At 39.3% G+C, this 18,773-nt stretch overlaps 1 protein-coding gene across 1 annotated transcript in view; it reads right to left on the reverse strand.

The window, feature by feature from the left end:
- Positions 1-18,773, reverse strand: part of STARD13 (StAR related lipid transfer domain containing 13) — a 287,606-nt gene that overhangs the window by 226,570 nt on the left and 42,263 nt on the right. The window contains exon 2 of the mRNA XM_038133160.1: positions 16,445-17,367. Within this exon, the coding sequence (XP_037989088.1) occupies positions 16,445-17,200 (756 nt within the window). The 5' untranslated portion in view covers positions 17,201-17,367. The remainder of the gene's footprint in view (positions 1-16,444; positions 17,368-18,773) is intronic.

Consider the following 18,773-nt stretch of genomic DNA (forward strand, 5'->3'; position numbering starts at 1 on the left):
CCCGAGGTGCGCGCGCAGCGCCTCTCCTCTTTCCCTTTCCGCTTGCGCCGCTGTGACGTCACATGGAGGGGCGGGGCCGGGCCGGCAGGGGCGGGGGCGGCGGTCGCCGGCGGCTCGCGAGGCGGCAGCGCCACCTGGCGGGCGGCGCCGCGCAGGCCGGGGGCGCGCCCTAGCGGGCGGGGAGGGGAGCGCGCCCCCGCCGGGCAGGGGCGGCGGGAGCTGCCGGGGCAGCGCTCCGGAACACGGCCGTGCCTCGCTCGCCGGCCCCGCACCGGGAGGCGTCGCCCGCACGGGCTCTGTGAGGAGAAAAGCCGCTGCCAGCGAGGAGCGGCTCCTGCAGGGGGCGAGGCTGAGCCCCGGAGCCGCCGCCCGCTTGCCCGTGGGAGCGCTCGGCCGTCCGTGTTGCCTTCAGGGGCGCAGCGGCTGCAGGGGAGGGGGCGAGGGGCCGCCGAGCTGGCCCTGCCTCCGCCTTGCTCCGAGATTCTCCCCGTGGTGTGGAAACTGTCTCAGCCGGGTCTGGCTTTGCCCCTCCAGGAAGTGATTTTTTCCATAGCGCCCTGCCTCAGGTTCTGCGTATGTCAGAGCACTTGAAAGACCTGCCTCATGCCTTGGCTGGGCGTGCGGAGGCTGCTGCTGATGCCTCGGCTGCGCAGCTAAGCAGAGGTACACAAGGCTAAAAAGTAATCTGAAGCAGGTCTTTCATTTGTGGGCTCCTCAGTGCACGAGAGACACAGAGCTCCTGGAGCGGATCCAGCGGAGGGCTGCAAGGGACTGGAGCGTCTCTCTTCAGTGGAGGATTGCAAAGTGTATCAAGGGAGTGGAACACCTCTCTTGCAAGGAAAGGCTGAGGGAACTGGCCATGTTTAGCCTCGAGAAGAGACAACTGAGAGGGACTTCATCAATGTCTATGAGTATCTCAAGGGAGGGTCAGAGGATGGACCAGGCTGTGCTCCACGATGCCAAGCAGTAGAACAAGAGGGAAGGGGCAGAAGCTGATCCACAGGAAGTTCCACCTGAATATAAGCGGCTTCTTTTCTGAAATTTTGAACTGTACAAGAGACAAAAGTAATGGCCCACCATAAAACTAAGGATAACAGACAGTACAATTTTTTAATAGCTGCTGATGAACTTATTGATGTGTGCTAATTTGCCAGGCAGGAGGAAGCTACCGCTAGGTAAAGCACATACTGATTGTCCATTGCTGGAGTCATGGAAGGGGTTGCTGGGGACAATCTGGGGGAAAGGAAGTAGAGAAAATATTGGCAGTTTTGGGAAAATAGTGGGAAGTAGAAACTGGAAATAATACAAGAACAGGAAAGGACTGGAGTATGATGGAAAGCAGTGAGAGGTGTGGAATAGTTTGGGCAGCAGGAGGTCCTAGAAGAGGTGAGGCAGGAGGTATTAATTCTGCAGAATGTCAGGGTGGTAATTTTAAATCTGAAAAGCATTTCGGAACAATTAATTACTTTTTTGAGATAATCATCATGGGGTGATTAGGTGAATTCTGTAGAAACAGTAGGACAATAAATTTTCACTTCCTATCCTGAGACGCTTGATTTTATTAATGACTTTTTTTCCCCTCATGAAGAGCAATTAATCCCTGATCAAGAAACTGAAGAAAAATACATTACAAGGGTTGTTCAGAGCTTATTTGCCGATTTTATAGGATTTGTATTATTCATCTCACATGCTCTTTTATTTTTTCATAAGCAGCAAAGGGGTTTCTCAGCAGCTTCTATTTAGGTGTCAGCCTTGCCAGGTTGCTCCTTGCAGAGCACTCGGGGAGTGCAGTGAACTTCATTAGATGCCTGTCTCTTGTGGCCAAGGATCAAGACAGGAATTTAGTCAGTCCCTTTGTGGATGTTAGGCAGGGGAAGAATAGTGGATTAAAAAACAGTCACATAAAAGAAAATTATTTTTTGTGGAAAAATTGCAGCAGATGAGTGCATTTTTGAAAATCTTTTCTAGGAAAAAAACCTACTATTGGGAATGAGGAAGGAAACAAAATACTTCTGTAACTAAAACTACAGTGTAACACAAACAATACATTATAATTTTTTTTAAGTTTTGAGTTGGCCAGAGTTAAAGGGGGAGGTGGGAGTAAGTTTAAAATCAGAAATACCATTATGCTTGGTGACTAGATAAAACTAGCTCCAGGTATAATTTATAGTACATGTACATTGCTCAGTTTTAATGTTTTGTCTCCCCTTGTTTTGAACAAGGGTTGTAGCATTTCAATTATAAGAAGCTTGTCAAAGTGACATAAGGACACTGATCAGAGCAACAAATAAATCTCCTTGTATAAATTTTTGGAAGTGAGAACGATGAGTAAAGAGGCATATTTTTCTTTTCATTGTCTTAAGTTTCTTAAATGCCTGCACTTAATCAGATGAGATCTCCCTCTGGAGCTCTTCAAAGACATCAGTGTCTTTTCCTCAACTGTGTAAGAAATTTATGTGCTTCATTTGACAGCCTGCTTTCTCTGTAGCGTGGAAACTGGATACGTTCCCTAACACCCAGATCCAGATAATATTCTGCTGATGTCTTAACTCCGTTGAGGCAAGACGTGCTGCGCTCCATCCCCACTTTCATTCCTTCTGGTCTTCCTCCTACATTCCCAGTTTCTCTGGCAGAAAATTATAAGAGCTGCAGGCCTACTCCAGCAGCCCCCATGGATGATCGATCAGGAACCATAGATATTTAAATATCTGAGTGTCAGAGAATTAATCACCTAAACTAAAGAGACCAGATTTCACTCCTCCCTGCCTAGTAAAACTGGCAAACGCTTTTAACCTGAAGAAGCTAAGGGTCTTACACATAACATTCTGAACAAGCCACTGGCTGTACCTGGGACATGTCTTGCAATTCACCTCTCTGTGGCTCTGTTTGAGTTTTCTTTGCTATCTTTTGTTTCGTAAACTGAAGTATCTGTTTCTGCTACCTGCCTATGCTAAAAGCTAAAGCATCAGGTGTGTTACTATAATAATCTGCTGTGGTTTATGCTTTTACTTTTTTTCTCTAAAAGACAAGAATAGCTGTGAAAAATACAGAAACTAAGAAGCTGAAGGAGTTGGCTAGAATTTAGATGCTGAATTAGGATAATCACATAATGCACAAGAACAGTCATCCCCTATTAATGTAGTATGCAGTTTTATATTTTTAATTATTAATGCTATTTATGTACCTAAAGTGTTCAGAATTTGAGCTACATTTCTTCTTTCAGAAGAAATATATAAATACCATGTGAGTGATCAAAACAACTTCCAGAACTTTAACTATTCATGGTATTTGTACTTATTAATGATATCTGTAAATGACTGAAGCCCTGTCTTGCTAGAATTAAAACATTAAAAAGTAAATGTTGTGAAGTAAATGTTGTATTATTACCACATAATACGGACTGCATATGGTGAGTGCAAATATGTATAATACTGACTGCATAATATTTTGCTGCCCCTGGACATCTTACTTTATGAAGACTTTTTTTAGTCACAAACAGAAACAAAATAGTGACTATATATTTTAGCATGTCTTTTTTAACTTGGGAAGAAGATAGCTCACTTAAAAAACCTGAAACACTTTCTGTTAAACAAATCAGTTTGATCTCAATTTTTGAAAAAAAGGTGCTTTGATAAAAAAGCCTCAGGCATCGTTCCTGAAAGAAAAGAACAGTTTATGTGTTCCCAGAGCTTGTAAACATATTGCTTATACCATGTTAGTGTTTTTGTAAAACACATAGGTTGGAAAATGAGGCCTGGAGATCACAGAAGTCTGTAGTCTGTCTTGCTGTAAGAGTATGATGGTCACTAAATAGCAAAAACTACTGTTAACAGAACTTTAAGGTTCAGGCATGTTCCCTGTCCCTTGCTTCAGACATCATCTCCTGGACTGAGAAGGGTTGAGGGACAAAAATGATCTGTAGCAACTACTTTTAAAATATACAAAAGTTCTGCAAAATCTTCAAAATACAAATGCACTGAAGAAGTTCTGAGGGAGGTGAAGCTTAAAAGCATAAGCCTGTCCCAGGGTTTCACTTACCAAGAGTTAGCCTGACTGTTCCTGACTTCCAGTTCTAACATAACTTGTATTTTGGAGTACTTTAGTTTTATTTGTATTTGCCCGGCTCTTTGTGAAATACCTTAACTGAAAGCATTCAAAAGTTCTGTTTATACTTGTTAAGGTATTTGTTAAGCTTTATTTATAGAAGTAATGATTTTTTAAAAAGAGCAGGAGAATATTACTGTTTGGAATTACTGGGAGAGTTACATGAAAGAGCGAACCCCCCCCCCCCGCTGCGGGATGATTACCAGCAGTGATAATTCTATTCACAAATATTTCAGTTCCCTGTGATATGGCATATTTTAGAAAAACCCCATCAACCACAAAAATCCACATAAAGAGATCTATTGGTATAACTCTGCAAATAACTGAAACCAAACAATTCCTAGGCTAATTCAAGGATTTCAGCTGGTTTCTCCAGTTACATACTTCAAGCAAGTGTATTTTGAAATGCAGGATACTTAACAGTAGCAATAATAAGCAAAATCTTGCTAGCGAAATGCAGTATAATGTAGAACTGCAAGATTTGCAGGTTTAGGAAGATCTCTAGATATCCTGGAGAGGAAAGCTTTATGTGCACCTGAGGTATATCCAAACATGCCAGGATAAAAGCTGGAAGGATCATAGTTTGTATTTTAGCACACTGTCTTAATGTAATGCTCGAGGAACTTAAAAAAGTGACAAGTTCACCCAATTACTCTCCAATCCTGCTCACCTCTCTATAGTCCCAATATGATATTGCCACCCACAAAAAAACCCAAAGACCCAAACGACAATCCAAAACCCAAAATCCCAAAACAATTCCAAAGGGAATTGGTCTAGACAAATCTTGAGTGGAAAAATGTGCATAAACTGATCAAAGTACAGTTTAGCTCTGGTGGAAAAACCCTGCTTTGACAATGCAGAAACCAGCCTGGTTGCAGCCCTCCCAACATATATTTGAATTTAAAATGCCAAAGTGATAGCAATTTCATATCTTACATGACAAGTGATTTTCTTTTCTTTTAATTGATATTTGTCAATGCTTCAGACTTGAATTACTTTTCAAAGAGAGCTTAATTTTGACAGCTTTCCTTTGGGTAAAATACCTTTACCTGCCAAGCTCCTTAGTAGCCCACCTAGCAAGCTGCTGGAGGCTCCTGACATATATTCCAGGGTAAGGAATTTTTCACTGTCATGGAGAATTTTGAATCTTTGGGGAGTTTTTTCTGACTAACCCCAAATTTAAAACCAATTACTTCCTTTGCAAAGTGGAATGCTTTTATTTGTCATGCTATATCTAGGAGGTTGGGGTTTTTGTATATACTGACAATTTTAAACTGGATGCATAAACCAAATGTTCCTTCTCAAATTTGTACAGTTTTCATCCATACTTGCTACGCTTACAGATTCCTTTTAATTTGCATTAGAATTAAATGCTGTGTGTTCCAAGGTGCCTGTGTGAACACTCCTAAGCATTTGCAACCATTTGAACACAATTTCCAAATAAGAAAGAAAGCACCCATCAAGAAGGCCTAGTCTTTTTTTATTATTATTTTAGCTGAGATATCTTCATTCTGCTTAATGCAACTTAAACTCATCTTCTAAAGAACTTTTTACAAAACTGGAAACATTGCACACAGAAGATGATCGGAGAGAAAAACTCTGAATGTATATATTCCAATTTATAGCAATTCTAACTATTTTGGAGTTTGCTGTTATTTTCTGGTATATTCTTTTACTTGAAAAAGTGGCAATTTTAGAGTTTGCTGTCTGTCATTCACATGCAAAATGCAAGCTTTATCATGTCTGAAAAGTTTGGTTTCAAAAGTGTTTTCTGAACTTCTATAATTTGTTTTTGCCTTTTTTCAGAAAGACCTGAGTTTGTCTCTGCTTGCTTGGAATACTGGGGGTTTCCCATTAAGGCTTCTTAATCTCATTTCTCTCTTTCAATTTTTTTTTTCTTTTTTTTAGCATTAGTGGCATTATGTGTCCCCCAAGACAAGGCTTGGACAATTCAAGATAGCACTTGATCTGTTCTACACAAAACACAAAACAGAGGGGTATTTTAATAGCCCCCTTGCATTAGAAATGCATCTAGTATTGCAACTTTTATTTAAAAAAAAAAAAGCCTCAGGGTCTTTGGAATCTTTCTGTCTTCCAGGGGTAATCTTTTTTAATTTAGTCATCTTTTATCTCACACACATGATAATTTTCCAAATATCACTAGTTACTTGTAATACCTTGGGAAAATCTACAGCACAGCGGATAAAAGTACAGCTTGAGGTGAACTCTCAGAGTCTAGATCCTTAGTTGCACAAATCCTCGGCACTCCACTTCCCCTCAGTTTAGGCACCTATCTTGGCATGTTAATAAAAGGCAGTCTGTATATTCTTCCTTCTAGTTACTGGCTCTGCGTACTTTTCTCTTGATCTTGATATGTGGTGTACAAGATAAAGAATAAAATACATACAAGTTGAAGTGTTCTGTTCTGTTGTTTCTTGGCAGGTTTAGCAGCTTTTTTTACATTTTAGTTTAAGTAAATCAGACCCCAGACTAACTGCCAAGGCTTTTGCCATGGTGAAAAGTCCTCGTTATGTAAATACTGAAATGTCACCATTGTACTGCTTGAATAGAAACAATAAATAGTGACTGCAAACCTTACAGTAGTTTATCTACCATATCACTAATTGCTTCATCACAAAGATTGGGTTAAAGCCAAAGTTTCTCTGCACATACATTAGAAATGAGCTGTTAAATCTGTGATGCTGAAACATTAACTCTTCTAGACCTGATCTTTGAAACATTGGATTGATAGTCTAAATGCCAAAGAACTTCAGAATCCATAGAAAGCACACATAAAGACAGCCTGGTAATACAATGCAAAAACCTAGTGAGATTTTACTGAAGTTAATTTCTGGAATAAAAAATATTTCAAATGCAGAACATAGACTTCAATGTCCTGTCGGATTTATTTCAGGAGAACTCCAATTTAATTCAGAGGAGATTTTCCTTCTCTGCACTGCAAAAGTCTTAGCTCTGAGACAATTCAAAACCAGGCAAGAGTTTTACAAGAGCATCAGTTTGTACAAAAGCTTGGATAGAAAGAACAATCTGTTTCCATTTTTATTACAATTTGAAATACTCCATACTTGGAGAGATTGTTAAGGAAAGACTTGAGGCTTGTGACACTTTCCTATAGAAAGTAACCACAGAAGAATGTCGCAAAATGAAATCTCAGATCCGTCAACTCTCAATGAAGTTCATGACATTTAAATTTGTTTTTATGTTTCTCTGAATTGTGTTCAGTCATGGATCTCAGTGTTCACACAGATTTCTGGTTGTATGGTAGCCTGAGATGTGGCAGTACCAAAATGGTCACAGATCCCTTAGCATGTCAGATCATATCAGTTGGGGTCCCATGGCCCTACCAAAGAAATATGTATGTTACAATAGCAAGCCGACATTACTTTATTAAAATTTCATGCCAAGAAGGACAGAGAGATCCTAGCTGTATCACTAGAGACTGATTTTCATTAACTGGGCATGTGTTACCTAGGAAGAAGTTTCAAAAGCACCTAAATGCCTTACAGGAAGTGCTGCAGTTTTCCAGTGTATGGAAGTGGAAGTGTATGGAACAATCTTCCAGTGTATGGACTTCTGTGTATGAAGAAATCTATAACTAATTTTTCTTGATCCCTTTCAAGAACTTTTACATATTACAAAATATACTTTGTGAGGATGTTGATTCAGTAAAGTTCTGTTTCTTTCTGGGGTTTTTTTTGGGTTTTTTTCTCTGCTATTCTGCACTTCTATTGGCTGACTTGAAAAGCATACCAAATCCTTGTTTGTCGGTCAGACCAGCTTTAAAATGTATCCCTTCCCTGGTCTCCTCATCTTTTGTGCAAGTTTCTGATCTCAAAAGTTCTGGTTATTGCCTGTCCCACAGTTTATCCAGTGTCTCCATCTGTTCCTTGAAGAAATATCTTAATTTCAATGATAAGCAGATTAACAGATTTCTACAGGTTTCTTCTGGTTCCCTGCACCTAAGACTCAGTCTGTAATTCTCACAGGTGCCTCTTCCCATGCTCTGACAGAGGAATGTTGTTCATCACGGCCTTGACTTAAGACAGGCCATATTTTCTGTTGACTTTTTCTCTCCTTCTGTAGAGATACATGAAATATTTGAATGGGCTCACATTACACAGGTTCCAGATATTATGAGATACTTTTCAAGAAGAATTTTGATACACCTCTTTTATTTTATGGTCCCAGTGCAAACATAAGCACATCATCTTTTTTTATGTTTTCTGGCAAGACCAATAGTAATATTGCTTTTTCCTGAGGTGGCCTTATGATTCTAAAATATTCAAATACACAAAAAATAAAGTAGTCAATATTTGGAAAAAAATGTAAGTTAAAAGTAGTGAATATTCTCCACCTTTAGTATAAAACATCTGTTGTGTTAACTATTTAGTCTTCAAAGCTTTACAGATAAATAAAAACAATAACCATAAATATAAACAATAAACAGTGCACTAATGGTCTTAAACATGCTAAAGCAGGGGTTCCTAAAATGCTGTTTTGTAGAGTCTTTTAATGTGTGTGCATGGGCTTTGATGAGGCTGTGCAACAAAATTTGTTGGCAGTTCAGTATCTTCTTGGAAGGACAGCTGTAATGTTCTGCACATTAACCTGAACAGCCCAAGGGTTTCACACTGTGCAAGATAACTCAGTAAACTCACCTTCTATTATATATAAAATATATGTATAACCTAATTCAACACCAAGTTGAAATGCACTTTGTAAATTTTCTAAAGGAATTTGAAAGTCAAGATGAGTTGTCCTTTTGACTAATTATCCAACTTTCTTCATTAGTTTATCTTAATTTTAATTTTCTCAGATTCTCACTATGTCAGTAATTTATACTATATCCTACACATTTTTAGAGTGATGGTATTCTGCAAACTGCAGAAGAATCAACTGCAATACAGCCCTCTGAATGTTTTGAGTGTTAGTCACCCCATCACATGGAGATTTATTTATTAGCTCTGCTTTTGATAAAGAACAGGCTGTGTGCCCTCACATTACAACTTTTTCCCAGGAGGATTTTGGCAGAGCCCAAGGTGAAAAGAACTGCTCAAAATAGTCTGTGGGATGCATTCTGAAAAACCAGAGTTCATCCTTTCTCCAACATCAATCCTGTAGCCACTGATGCCTGCCAAAGATGATCTTGTGATTTAAAATAAGTGTATCTGCTAATGGCAAGTACATTTCTATTTTTAATTCTATATTAATCAACAATGAGTGATGCATGTTTATTAAAACAGGCAAGCAGCATGCAAGTATGCTGGAGAGATAAAGGGCAGTAATTTTGATAGCATCTATATGTTCTCCTACATCATTTCAATATACCAGTTCTTTTCAGTATGATTTTTAAGCATATCCTCTAATTACTATTCTTCTTACAACTTTACTGTTATTTTACAAAGTTCCTGTAATTTCTCAGTAGAAACAGTCATGTAGCTAATGTCCTCAATGAGCAGGACCCAACAAATGCCACATTGTAATGGGAAATGGTTACACTATTGGGAACACTGAGGTGGCAGAAAAAAGTACTCAATGCAAAATGCTATATTCGCCATTAGTCCTTTAAATTTGTGAAGCTAATAAAAAAATCATTTCATTAACTTAATAATTAAAGTCCCTAAGCCAGCATTTATCTGACTCTTAATAGTAAAGAGCTGACTGTGATTATTTATTGACTGACAATAATGCCTCATTGCTAATTAGGATTCTCCAACTCTTTTTCAAAGCAGGCAGGAAATAAGCATAAACACTAAAAACCTTGCAAAGTTCGAGTTACCATGTCCTTATCTATCAGCTCTCGAGAATGTGCTACTGAAATACAGAAAGTACAAATCTTACAGATACACAAATGAAATTAGAATGTATAAAGCTTACTGCATCACTCCCTTCTTAGACAAATAATTTCCCATTTTTCTCCCCTTGATTTCATAGCCTGTTCTCCCCTCCCTGGCTATTGTTATTTCAGTGCTCAGTTCTCCTACCTGGGTAGATTTCCAATGTCTGCAGAAGATGACTGAAAGGAGATAATAATAACTGTATTATTCCTCACGAAGAAGTCATCACAAGTTTGCAACTGTTCTCCTCGTCTAGCTTTGGAGTCTCAGTTTCATAGGGTAAAATGAAGTACAAACTTCCAAAGTATGGGAGGAATGAGAGTAGGAATTTGTACTTTACTCTAATATGTTCCTCTCTAGTTTTTGCTCCTGTACAATTGAATTAGAGAAGAAGGTACTATTGCAGGGCAATTTTCAGATAGCTTGAATTCCACCTAAGTTCCACTGCCTCATTAATGAAAACAGAATAGTACCTCTCAAAAAAGTGCTTCAGAGTGGCTAAGCAAGGCACTGAGCAGTGTGTAAGCCACCCAAGAACATGGGTAAGAAGCTTACTTTGGCAGCTGCAAAGTACGTGATCACAGGCATAGGCTTGACTGCTGCTTGGTTTTGATCATTTAAATTGAATGAACTCAATGTAGTCTGAATAATGAAAATTCACAGGATCACAGAGTCATTAAGGTTGGAAGATACCTTCAAGATCATCTAGTCCAACCAGCAACTCAGTACCTCTAAACCATATCCCCAGGTGTCACGTCCAGATGTCTCTTAAACACTCCCAGAGATGGTGACTCTTGCTATCTCCCTGGGCATGTTATTCCAATGCTTAATGACTATTTAGGTGAATTATTTTTATAATACCTAATCTGATTGTCTCTTGGCACAACTTAGGGCCATTACCTCTCATCCCTGCACTTGAGACATGTCAGAAGAGACTGACCACCACCTCACTACATCCTCCTTTCAGGTGCTTGTAGAGAGTGATGAAGTCTCCCCTGAGCCTCCATTTCTCCAGGCTAAACACCCTGTGAGTTGCTCCTCATCAGACTTGTGCTCCAGACCCTTCCACAGCTCCATTGTCCTCCTCTGGACATGCTCCAGCCCCACAATGTTCTTTTTGTAATGAGAGGCCCAGAACTGAACACCAGATTTGAGGTGTGACCTCACCAGTGCAGAGTACAGGGGGACGGTCACTGCCCTGATCCTGCTGGCTGCACTATTCCTGATACAGGGCAGGATGCCATTGGCCTTCTTGGCCACCTGGGCACACTGCCAGGTCAGATTCATTGTCAAAGACTTAGAACTTTCTGATTCCTTTATCATAGGGTATGATTACTTGATTAAAATATTTACAAGTCACACAGAAGGATACATATATTTTAAGGAATGATAATTGAATTTAAGGACTCTGGCTTTTGAATAAATTATATGAGATTTATCTCCTCTTCTTGTGACTGCAGCGAATGACAAGAGAAGACTGACCGATGTCATCTACCTAGACTTCTTTACGGCCTTTGATACAGTCCCTCACAATATCTTTATCTCCAAACTGAATCAGAGGGATTTGAAGAGTGGACTGTTTGGTTGATAAGGAATTGTCTGGAAGGACACGGCCAGAGAATTGTGGTCAATGGCTCTATATCCAGGTGGAGGCCACCGACATGTGCTGTCTCTCAGGGCTCTGTCTTGGGACCTGTGCTCTTCAGTATCTTCATCACTGACATCGACAGTGGGATCGAGTGCACCCTCAGTGAGTTTTCAGATGACACAAAGCTGAGTAGTGCAGTTGACACAACAGAAGGACAGGATGCCATCCAGAGGGACCTGGACAGACCTGAGAAGTGGGCCCACAAGAACCTCATGAGGTCCAACAAATCCAGGTGCAAGGGGCTGCACCTGTTGGGGCCATCCCAGACATGAGCACAGACTGGGAGAGGAACTCAATGAGAACAGAAGAATTTGGGGTTTCTTGTAAAGGGAAAGCAGGACATGAACCAGCAGTGTATGCTCACAGCCCAGAAAGCCAACTGCATCCTGGGTTGAATCAAGCAGACAAGATGAGGGACAGATGCAATGGAAACTTCCATATTGCATTTCAGCAAATTATTCCAGCCTAAATCTTGTGATTTAAGCTGATACAATGATTATCTAACTTTTCATTAGGCAATTAGTAATGAGGATAAAATTTACCTAACTGCACTAGAAGGATGGAACAAGGAAATTAATGACAGTAAGTGAATAATCAGGGAAAGAGAAACTGATCATCCTTTTTTCCCCAGTAAATGACTGTTTTCTGAAATAATTTTCAGAGTTCAGTTGCCTTAGCTTTAAATGTCAAAAACAATGGAGATTTCACAAACCTCCTTTATGAAACTGCAGTTTTCCTTGAAGATTTACTGATGGTGAAAGGTGATGGCACAGCTCCCCTGCTAACACAATACAGAGCTGCAGAGGCTGTCTCTGACATTGTACTGGCCACTCCCATGCCTGTGCAGCCTCCTCCAAAAGTCTTTGAACTTACAGTCTGAAGGCCAAATCCTGACAAAGATATTCATTGTGAATGCTACCTTAATTACCTGAATTATCTGTTTCGGTCATCTTGTCTCTCCTGGGGAGTGGCATCTCACTCTGTTTGACCCAGCTGAACACGGTAACATTCAATGCAAATATTAGTCCATCATTATAGTGCTCTAAACAAACAAGCAGGTTTGGTTAAGATCTTCCTAAATGCATTGAAAGAGGTATGATGTAAATATGAGCGCAGACAGGGAGGCTGCAGAGGGGCTGCTGGAGCACCTAGCAGTCCTAATGGTTACTCTAAGCAGTTCCTTTCCAGAATGTGGCCTTCCTGACTTATCCCATTGTCTCTCAAGGAAGAGAAAAACAATAGAGGAAGCTGTGACAACTCTCTTAAGTGCCCTAAGTAATATCAACAGCAACAGAAACCTTTTTTGGCCATTCCAGTTGCTAATATGGGCCGCCCAAAGAAACTATTTGAAATTGCCCCTGAAAGGATTTTCAGTTTGCTGCCATGTTGGTAAGACTATGCTTGTCTCTTTGCAGCAGCCAACAATATTAACAAGATTTGTATACAGTTCCCAGGGTGAGGGAAGATCCATGACAATTCACACTGTCAAGGGTAAGATTTCATAATACTTTTTTATTGCATCTTATCTGTCAAATACCTTCAATTATTTACTTGCCTGAAATGTTAGTCCTGAAAGTAACACATACTGTTTTCAGACTATGTAAGGATAGTAAGGATAGGACAAGCTTACGGATGGAAAGTTGAATAGTAGATCCTATGGTCTTCAGCTGTGTCCTGCTCAGTATAGTTTGAAGAAATGACAATCTAGAAAAATGTAATGTTTCAGAAGCTATTCTGAATAATTTATTGCCCCTGAACGCAGAGCTGGCTGCATGCAAAAACATCCTATCAAGTTTGATATGAAGACTTGAAGTTAAACAAGAAAGGAAATATGGCTGAAGGTGCCACTTCAGAGCTGCAAAAGAATCTCTGGACAGAACTAACCAAATAATCATGGAATTATTTAGGTTGGAAAGAACCTCTAAGAACATTTAGTCCAACCATTAGCCTAAGTGTTTGGGCAGAACTGTGTTGGGCATTAAATGCACCGCTGATTACAGACTCCTGACAAAGAAAAACCCGTTGCCAAATTTAGAATTTATAAGAAGGTACAGGAAATATATGTGGAACTGCTGTAAGGGTGGAAACTCAGGGACTGTGCTGAATTCATAAATTGAACAGAAGAATCATTTATCTTGTACCACTCAGAAGAGGCAGAAGCCTTTGGAAAAAGAAGAAAGAGCATTTTTTTAAAGGGCATCATTATATGAATTGTTTTCAGCAGTTTCCTCCACTTGACAGAGTTGGCAGCATACACAGGTTGAATTTTTTTCATCTTGCTTCTACTTGTTTACTGCTTTTTAGTGCACTTAAAGGTTTGTCTCTACTTATTATTTAGAATGAAACAAGAAGTTCAAGAGTTGCCACCTAAATGTGTGTAACAACTATTTAAGAGGAGATTGGGACACTGACTCTGCTTGTAGCGACTGCCTGCAAGGGCCAGCACTTCCATCTTGGAGAAGGTGACAGCCTTTCCTCCTTTCTAGAACTCAAATAGGAGGTTTGCAGTCAGTAACAGATGCATCTGGCTAGGAATGCTCCTGCAGGATAGATCTTAAACACAATTTCACTGTGAACTCCAGTTGTAAGGATTTAGCCAGGATCTTGTGCAGGGTGCTCTGTATGATTGTCTGTATCTGTATGGCCAAAGTAATCTGTTTATTATATGATTTTTAAGTTTAAGGTTTAGCAGTAACAGTTGCCCTTGTCAGCATTTTTACCCCATGGTGTCTTTATTTATTTATTTTCTTTCCACTAGAAGGACATTTCTCCCTCACACCATTTCTAAACAACAGAAATAAGTAACTTGACATTTGCTTCAACCAGAGTCATGGGGGGAGATTTCAGTCAGCATAGTAATGCATGACTGCTGCTAAAATTTGAGAGACAAGATAATCTTAATATTTATTTTTAATTTTTTTTTTAATTCTTGGAGGCTTTCCTAGAATGATGCATACTTATTTACATAGAGAAAAATCAAAACCAAGACTGCAACATTGCATCCAGTTTTTGAAATGTTTTGACACATTTACTGAGATTTACTAGGTAATTTCACATGCTTGTGTGGCAATTTACAATCCATTATTTTGCACTACAAGCTGCATCCTTGAGTTTATTTTATGGCATAGACAGAAAGTAAACTAAATTACAACATCTCCTGGCATCTCCCTTTTATCTATGGGAATGACCTTCAATAAAGAAAATCCAAAGGATGTTGTGCATCCATTTTGAGATAAATTATTTTCATTATTGTGAATGTTTCTGAGTAAATGAGGAAGTAAGACTCGGCTTAGGTTAGAAGAACAATGCAATTACTCAATAAACCATGTGTCATGAGAATCAGGGTCAGTATTGCATCAAAAGTTGCACTGTTTGGGAACCATCTTTGGGCCTTGGTCTTCTAATATTATCTGCTGAGAAAAATTTCTAAAAATCTGGCTTCTTTCTTTGTGTGCTGATGGGTTTCTGCAGTGAAGTGGGAACATGTGTGAAATACAGCACAAAACTCCCACTCACTTAAGGGCATAATTAGTCACCCCAAACTGGAGATAGATTAGTACTAAAGGAGAGAAGCAATTGAGTATTTTACACCATAGTTTTGATGTAAATATGGACATTATAGTCCAAACTATAATCCCTTCCTTTAATCAGAAATCAATGAAGCAACTCTGTGTTATAAGCACTAGAAGTTAAAGGACAACTGCAGTAGAGTAAAATAAAACACACTGGGTAAAAGACTACAGGACTACCGCCTGGTTTTCAAGTCATAGAACAGATTTACATGAAAAATAACTTTTAAAAGCTGGAGGAAGGAAAAGAGAGGACGTTAAGGTATGCCTGACCTGCAGGTTAAAATCAGTTTGTGCTGCAAGGTCAGGAACATTGGAATTCTAAGGGTTTGGTTTTGCTCACTATTTGGAATCACTTCTTATTTTTGTACTAGAACTGAACTTCTCCAATGATAAATGTGTTTAGCTCCAGTCATTTGGTTTGTCACTCACTGCGAGCAGGGGGAAACCAGGCTTATTGTCCAGACTAGAGATAGCTCAGCTGGGAGGCTTCTGTTCTTCTAGTTGCAATAAACAAAGTTGATTTACTCAAAGCTTTTTTCTGGAAAGCTTATATATAGTTGGATGATTTTTATTACCCAGGGTTTTTAATTGTGTCCTGAAAACTTATGTTTTCATTTTGGCCATCGGTCTGTCGAATGCCATGATAAATAACAGCACAAATTAAAAAAAAAAAAAAACAACAGAAAACCCCAACCAAGCAACCAACCAAAAAATATTATATACCACTCTTTAACTTGTCCTCTATATTGTTTTAATGAAATAATAGTACAGGAAACAGTTATTCAGTGGAAACAGTGCTGTGCGTTAGGTGGCTCAGTGCTACAGTGCCACCACACTAAAAGCCCGTTTTTCAGCATGAATATATTCTGCTCTAAGACTAAATGTGAGCTCTATCCCTTTGGAACAGTCCTCAGACTGTGTGCTGTACATGGCATGATACATGATCTGGTAGGAATGCAGGAAATAGAGCCAATGTTCCCATTTAAATAAAAAAGAAACCAGAAAACCAAAGTTTGAAGTTCAGGCTAATAGAAGTGTGGTCAGTCAATCTGAAGTAAGATTTGTCTGGTAAAAAAACTAGTATACTTTTACTGTAGTAAAACTAGTATAGTTTTTTACTGTAGGTTTAGGTTCTTAATTTTGTGATTCACAATAATTATCACCCTATAACAATTTACACAACTCCTTTTCCACCTGAAACCAACCCAAAATGACACCACTTATTTAAAACACACTTGAAACTAAAGAGTAGCTTGTATTACCTCCAGCTCCATGTGTTTTTCTTCTTTGTCATGGTCCTTCAATGCCTTTTCAGTATGATTATTGCAGTCTTCTGAATTACTGATGTGCTGATATTTAGTAAGTTCATGTTTAGCTTGCTTTCTTTGGGAAACATTCCTTCTCTGAAGACCTTTGAAAAATGCCTCATACAGTGGCAGTTCTGTAAATGTGTCATGATCACCTCTGTTATCTGCTTCTTCCTCTTCAGAAGAAAAATCATCTGCTTCTCCTGCCTCACAAATATGGAGCTTAGTGCCAGCTTCATGGGATAAAAATTCAAAATCAGAAAATGTGATAGCACATGGTTTATGCTCTATGACTCTGATCTCATAATTTGCTTCTGGTTTCTTGTCTGAATTTTTTCCTGTGAGCACTGGCCATTCTGTGTGCATGGGAAGGTTTAAAGGGTCTTCCTTTGACGTGTGCCTTGTAGAACAGGATAATTCTTCACAAAGGTGCTTTGTCTCGGGCTGGTTGGTGGCACTGGCATGTCCTGCAGCCATGCCAAGTTGCAAGGATGTCTCATTGTGGTCCAATAAGGATGACACAGACGGCAAGCTCAGCTCAGGTTCCAGTAACAAATTCTGAAATTCATATGGACTTGTCTGATTTTGTGTCTTTCTTTGGTATTCTTCATACTTGGCTTCCTTTGGAGTTCCCAGGCACTCGGCAGGTATAAGATAAGGTGAGCCCTGTTCTTCTTCATAGATGTTAGTTTCCATTCCAGTGGGATTCATCCATCAGAGATCAAAATTACTTCATTCTTGCTTCTCGTAAGAAACATAAATCTGCATATGTAGCCAGGAAATATATTCTTAGTTTTCCAAAACCATGATCACACAGTCATTATTAATGCTTGGAGTGCTTGGAGTCTCATATAAAAACATCTGAATCCTTTCAGCTTCTGAAAAAAAAAATAAAATGACAACATGCTTGCAATGGAGCACACCAGCAAAAGTAACCCTGAAACTTGAAATGCCCATATCAAATTTACTTCAGATTTACTTGTGCCTCTTCAAAAAAATTTCATGTATGCAGATTAAATTAACTTCAAACATGAGAATTTTGACTTGTTTTGCTTATAGACTAGGAAAAAAATTGCAAATGCAGAAATGCTTTTTAATTAATGACTCTAAGTTGATTATTGACACAACAGTTCAGAATCATTTGAAGTGATGTTAGACATATGCTTGTTATCTAAACATGCCTCTGTTCACTGAATTTTCATTGTCTGTTAACTCACTGACAACTTTTGCACTGTTCTGATAATGCTACTGAAATGCCATAGGAAAGACTAAGGGACAAAACACATGGAAATGTCATAGGGAAAACAGAGAGAAAAGAAGATGTCAGTACAGGTATGATTTTCTCTGTCTCGAATTTAGCGAATTGCCAGTGCACTGCGGCACCTGCCTATTTCCAAGATATTTGAAAAGGAAAAGGAGGAGGCTAAAACTAACAGAGAGCTTCAGAACTACATCAGAGTTGGCCTTGTCTGCTTTCAAAGTCATAACATCCATGCTCACACCTAGGCAGTGCACCTCCAATGCACTGGGAGAAGGGAGCAGCTGAAGAACTGAACTCGCATCACTGAGTAGCTTCTGTTCACCCATGCATGTAATTTACTTCTTGTGACAGATTGAATATTGGTAGTATTTATTTTAATGATTGTTTTAGTACTCCATCTGTGAGACAGCAAAGCAGAACAGAAGCTTTTCAAAATAAAAAGAGAAGCTTAAGCCTTTAATATATGTGGCAAACTTGTCAGTGATGAGGAAGATGTGTCAGAAGGCAGCACTGTGACTGTCAAAGTTGGAAGCAAGCAAAGTAAGATGCTGGCATGTGATGTGCCTGTCACTGCATGTGCCATAAACTGAGCAATGCACACCAGCTAGGCATATTTTAGTGCTGGTTAGTGTATATTTTACTGTTACAGGCATGCCTTTGGTAATAGAAAGAATACTGTAACACATCCAGAAAATTTGGATTTATTGTATTACTTTTGTCATTTGAACTGCAGCTCTAATAGATGTGAGCATGCAGGTACACACTGTTTATGTAGACCTCCTCTCAGCTATTGATAGCTATTTAAACATCAGACATTATTGTAAACTGTCTAACCTCCTTCTGGAGTCAGTGGAGAGAGAAAAATGCTTCCAGAAGGTAAATGCTCTCACTTATCTTGTTTACCTATTTTGATGTGGGAGAAGTCTCCATCCTGGCTTGACTGATAAACCAGCAAATACAGAACTATATAGGACGTCTAGACAAAAAGCTTACACCAGTCATCCAGCCTTTAGAGGGACGAAT

Source organism: Motacilla alba, chromosome 1 (assembly GCF_015832195.1).
Source record: "Motacilla alba alba isolate MOTALB_02 chromosome 1, Motacilla_alba_V1.0_pri, whole genome shotgun sequence".
Taxonomy (NCBI): domain Eukaryota; kingdom Metazoa; phylum Chordata; class Aves; order Passeriformes; family Motacillidae; genus Motacilla; species Motacilla alba.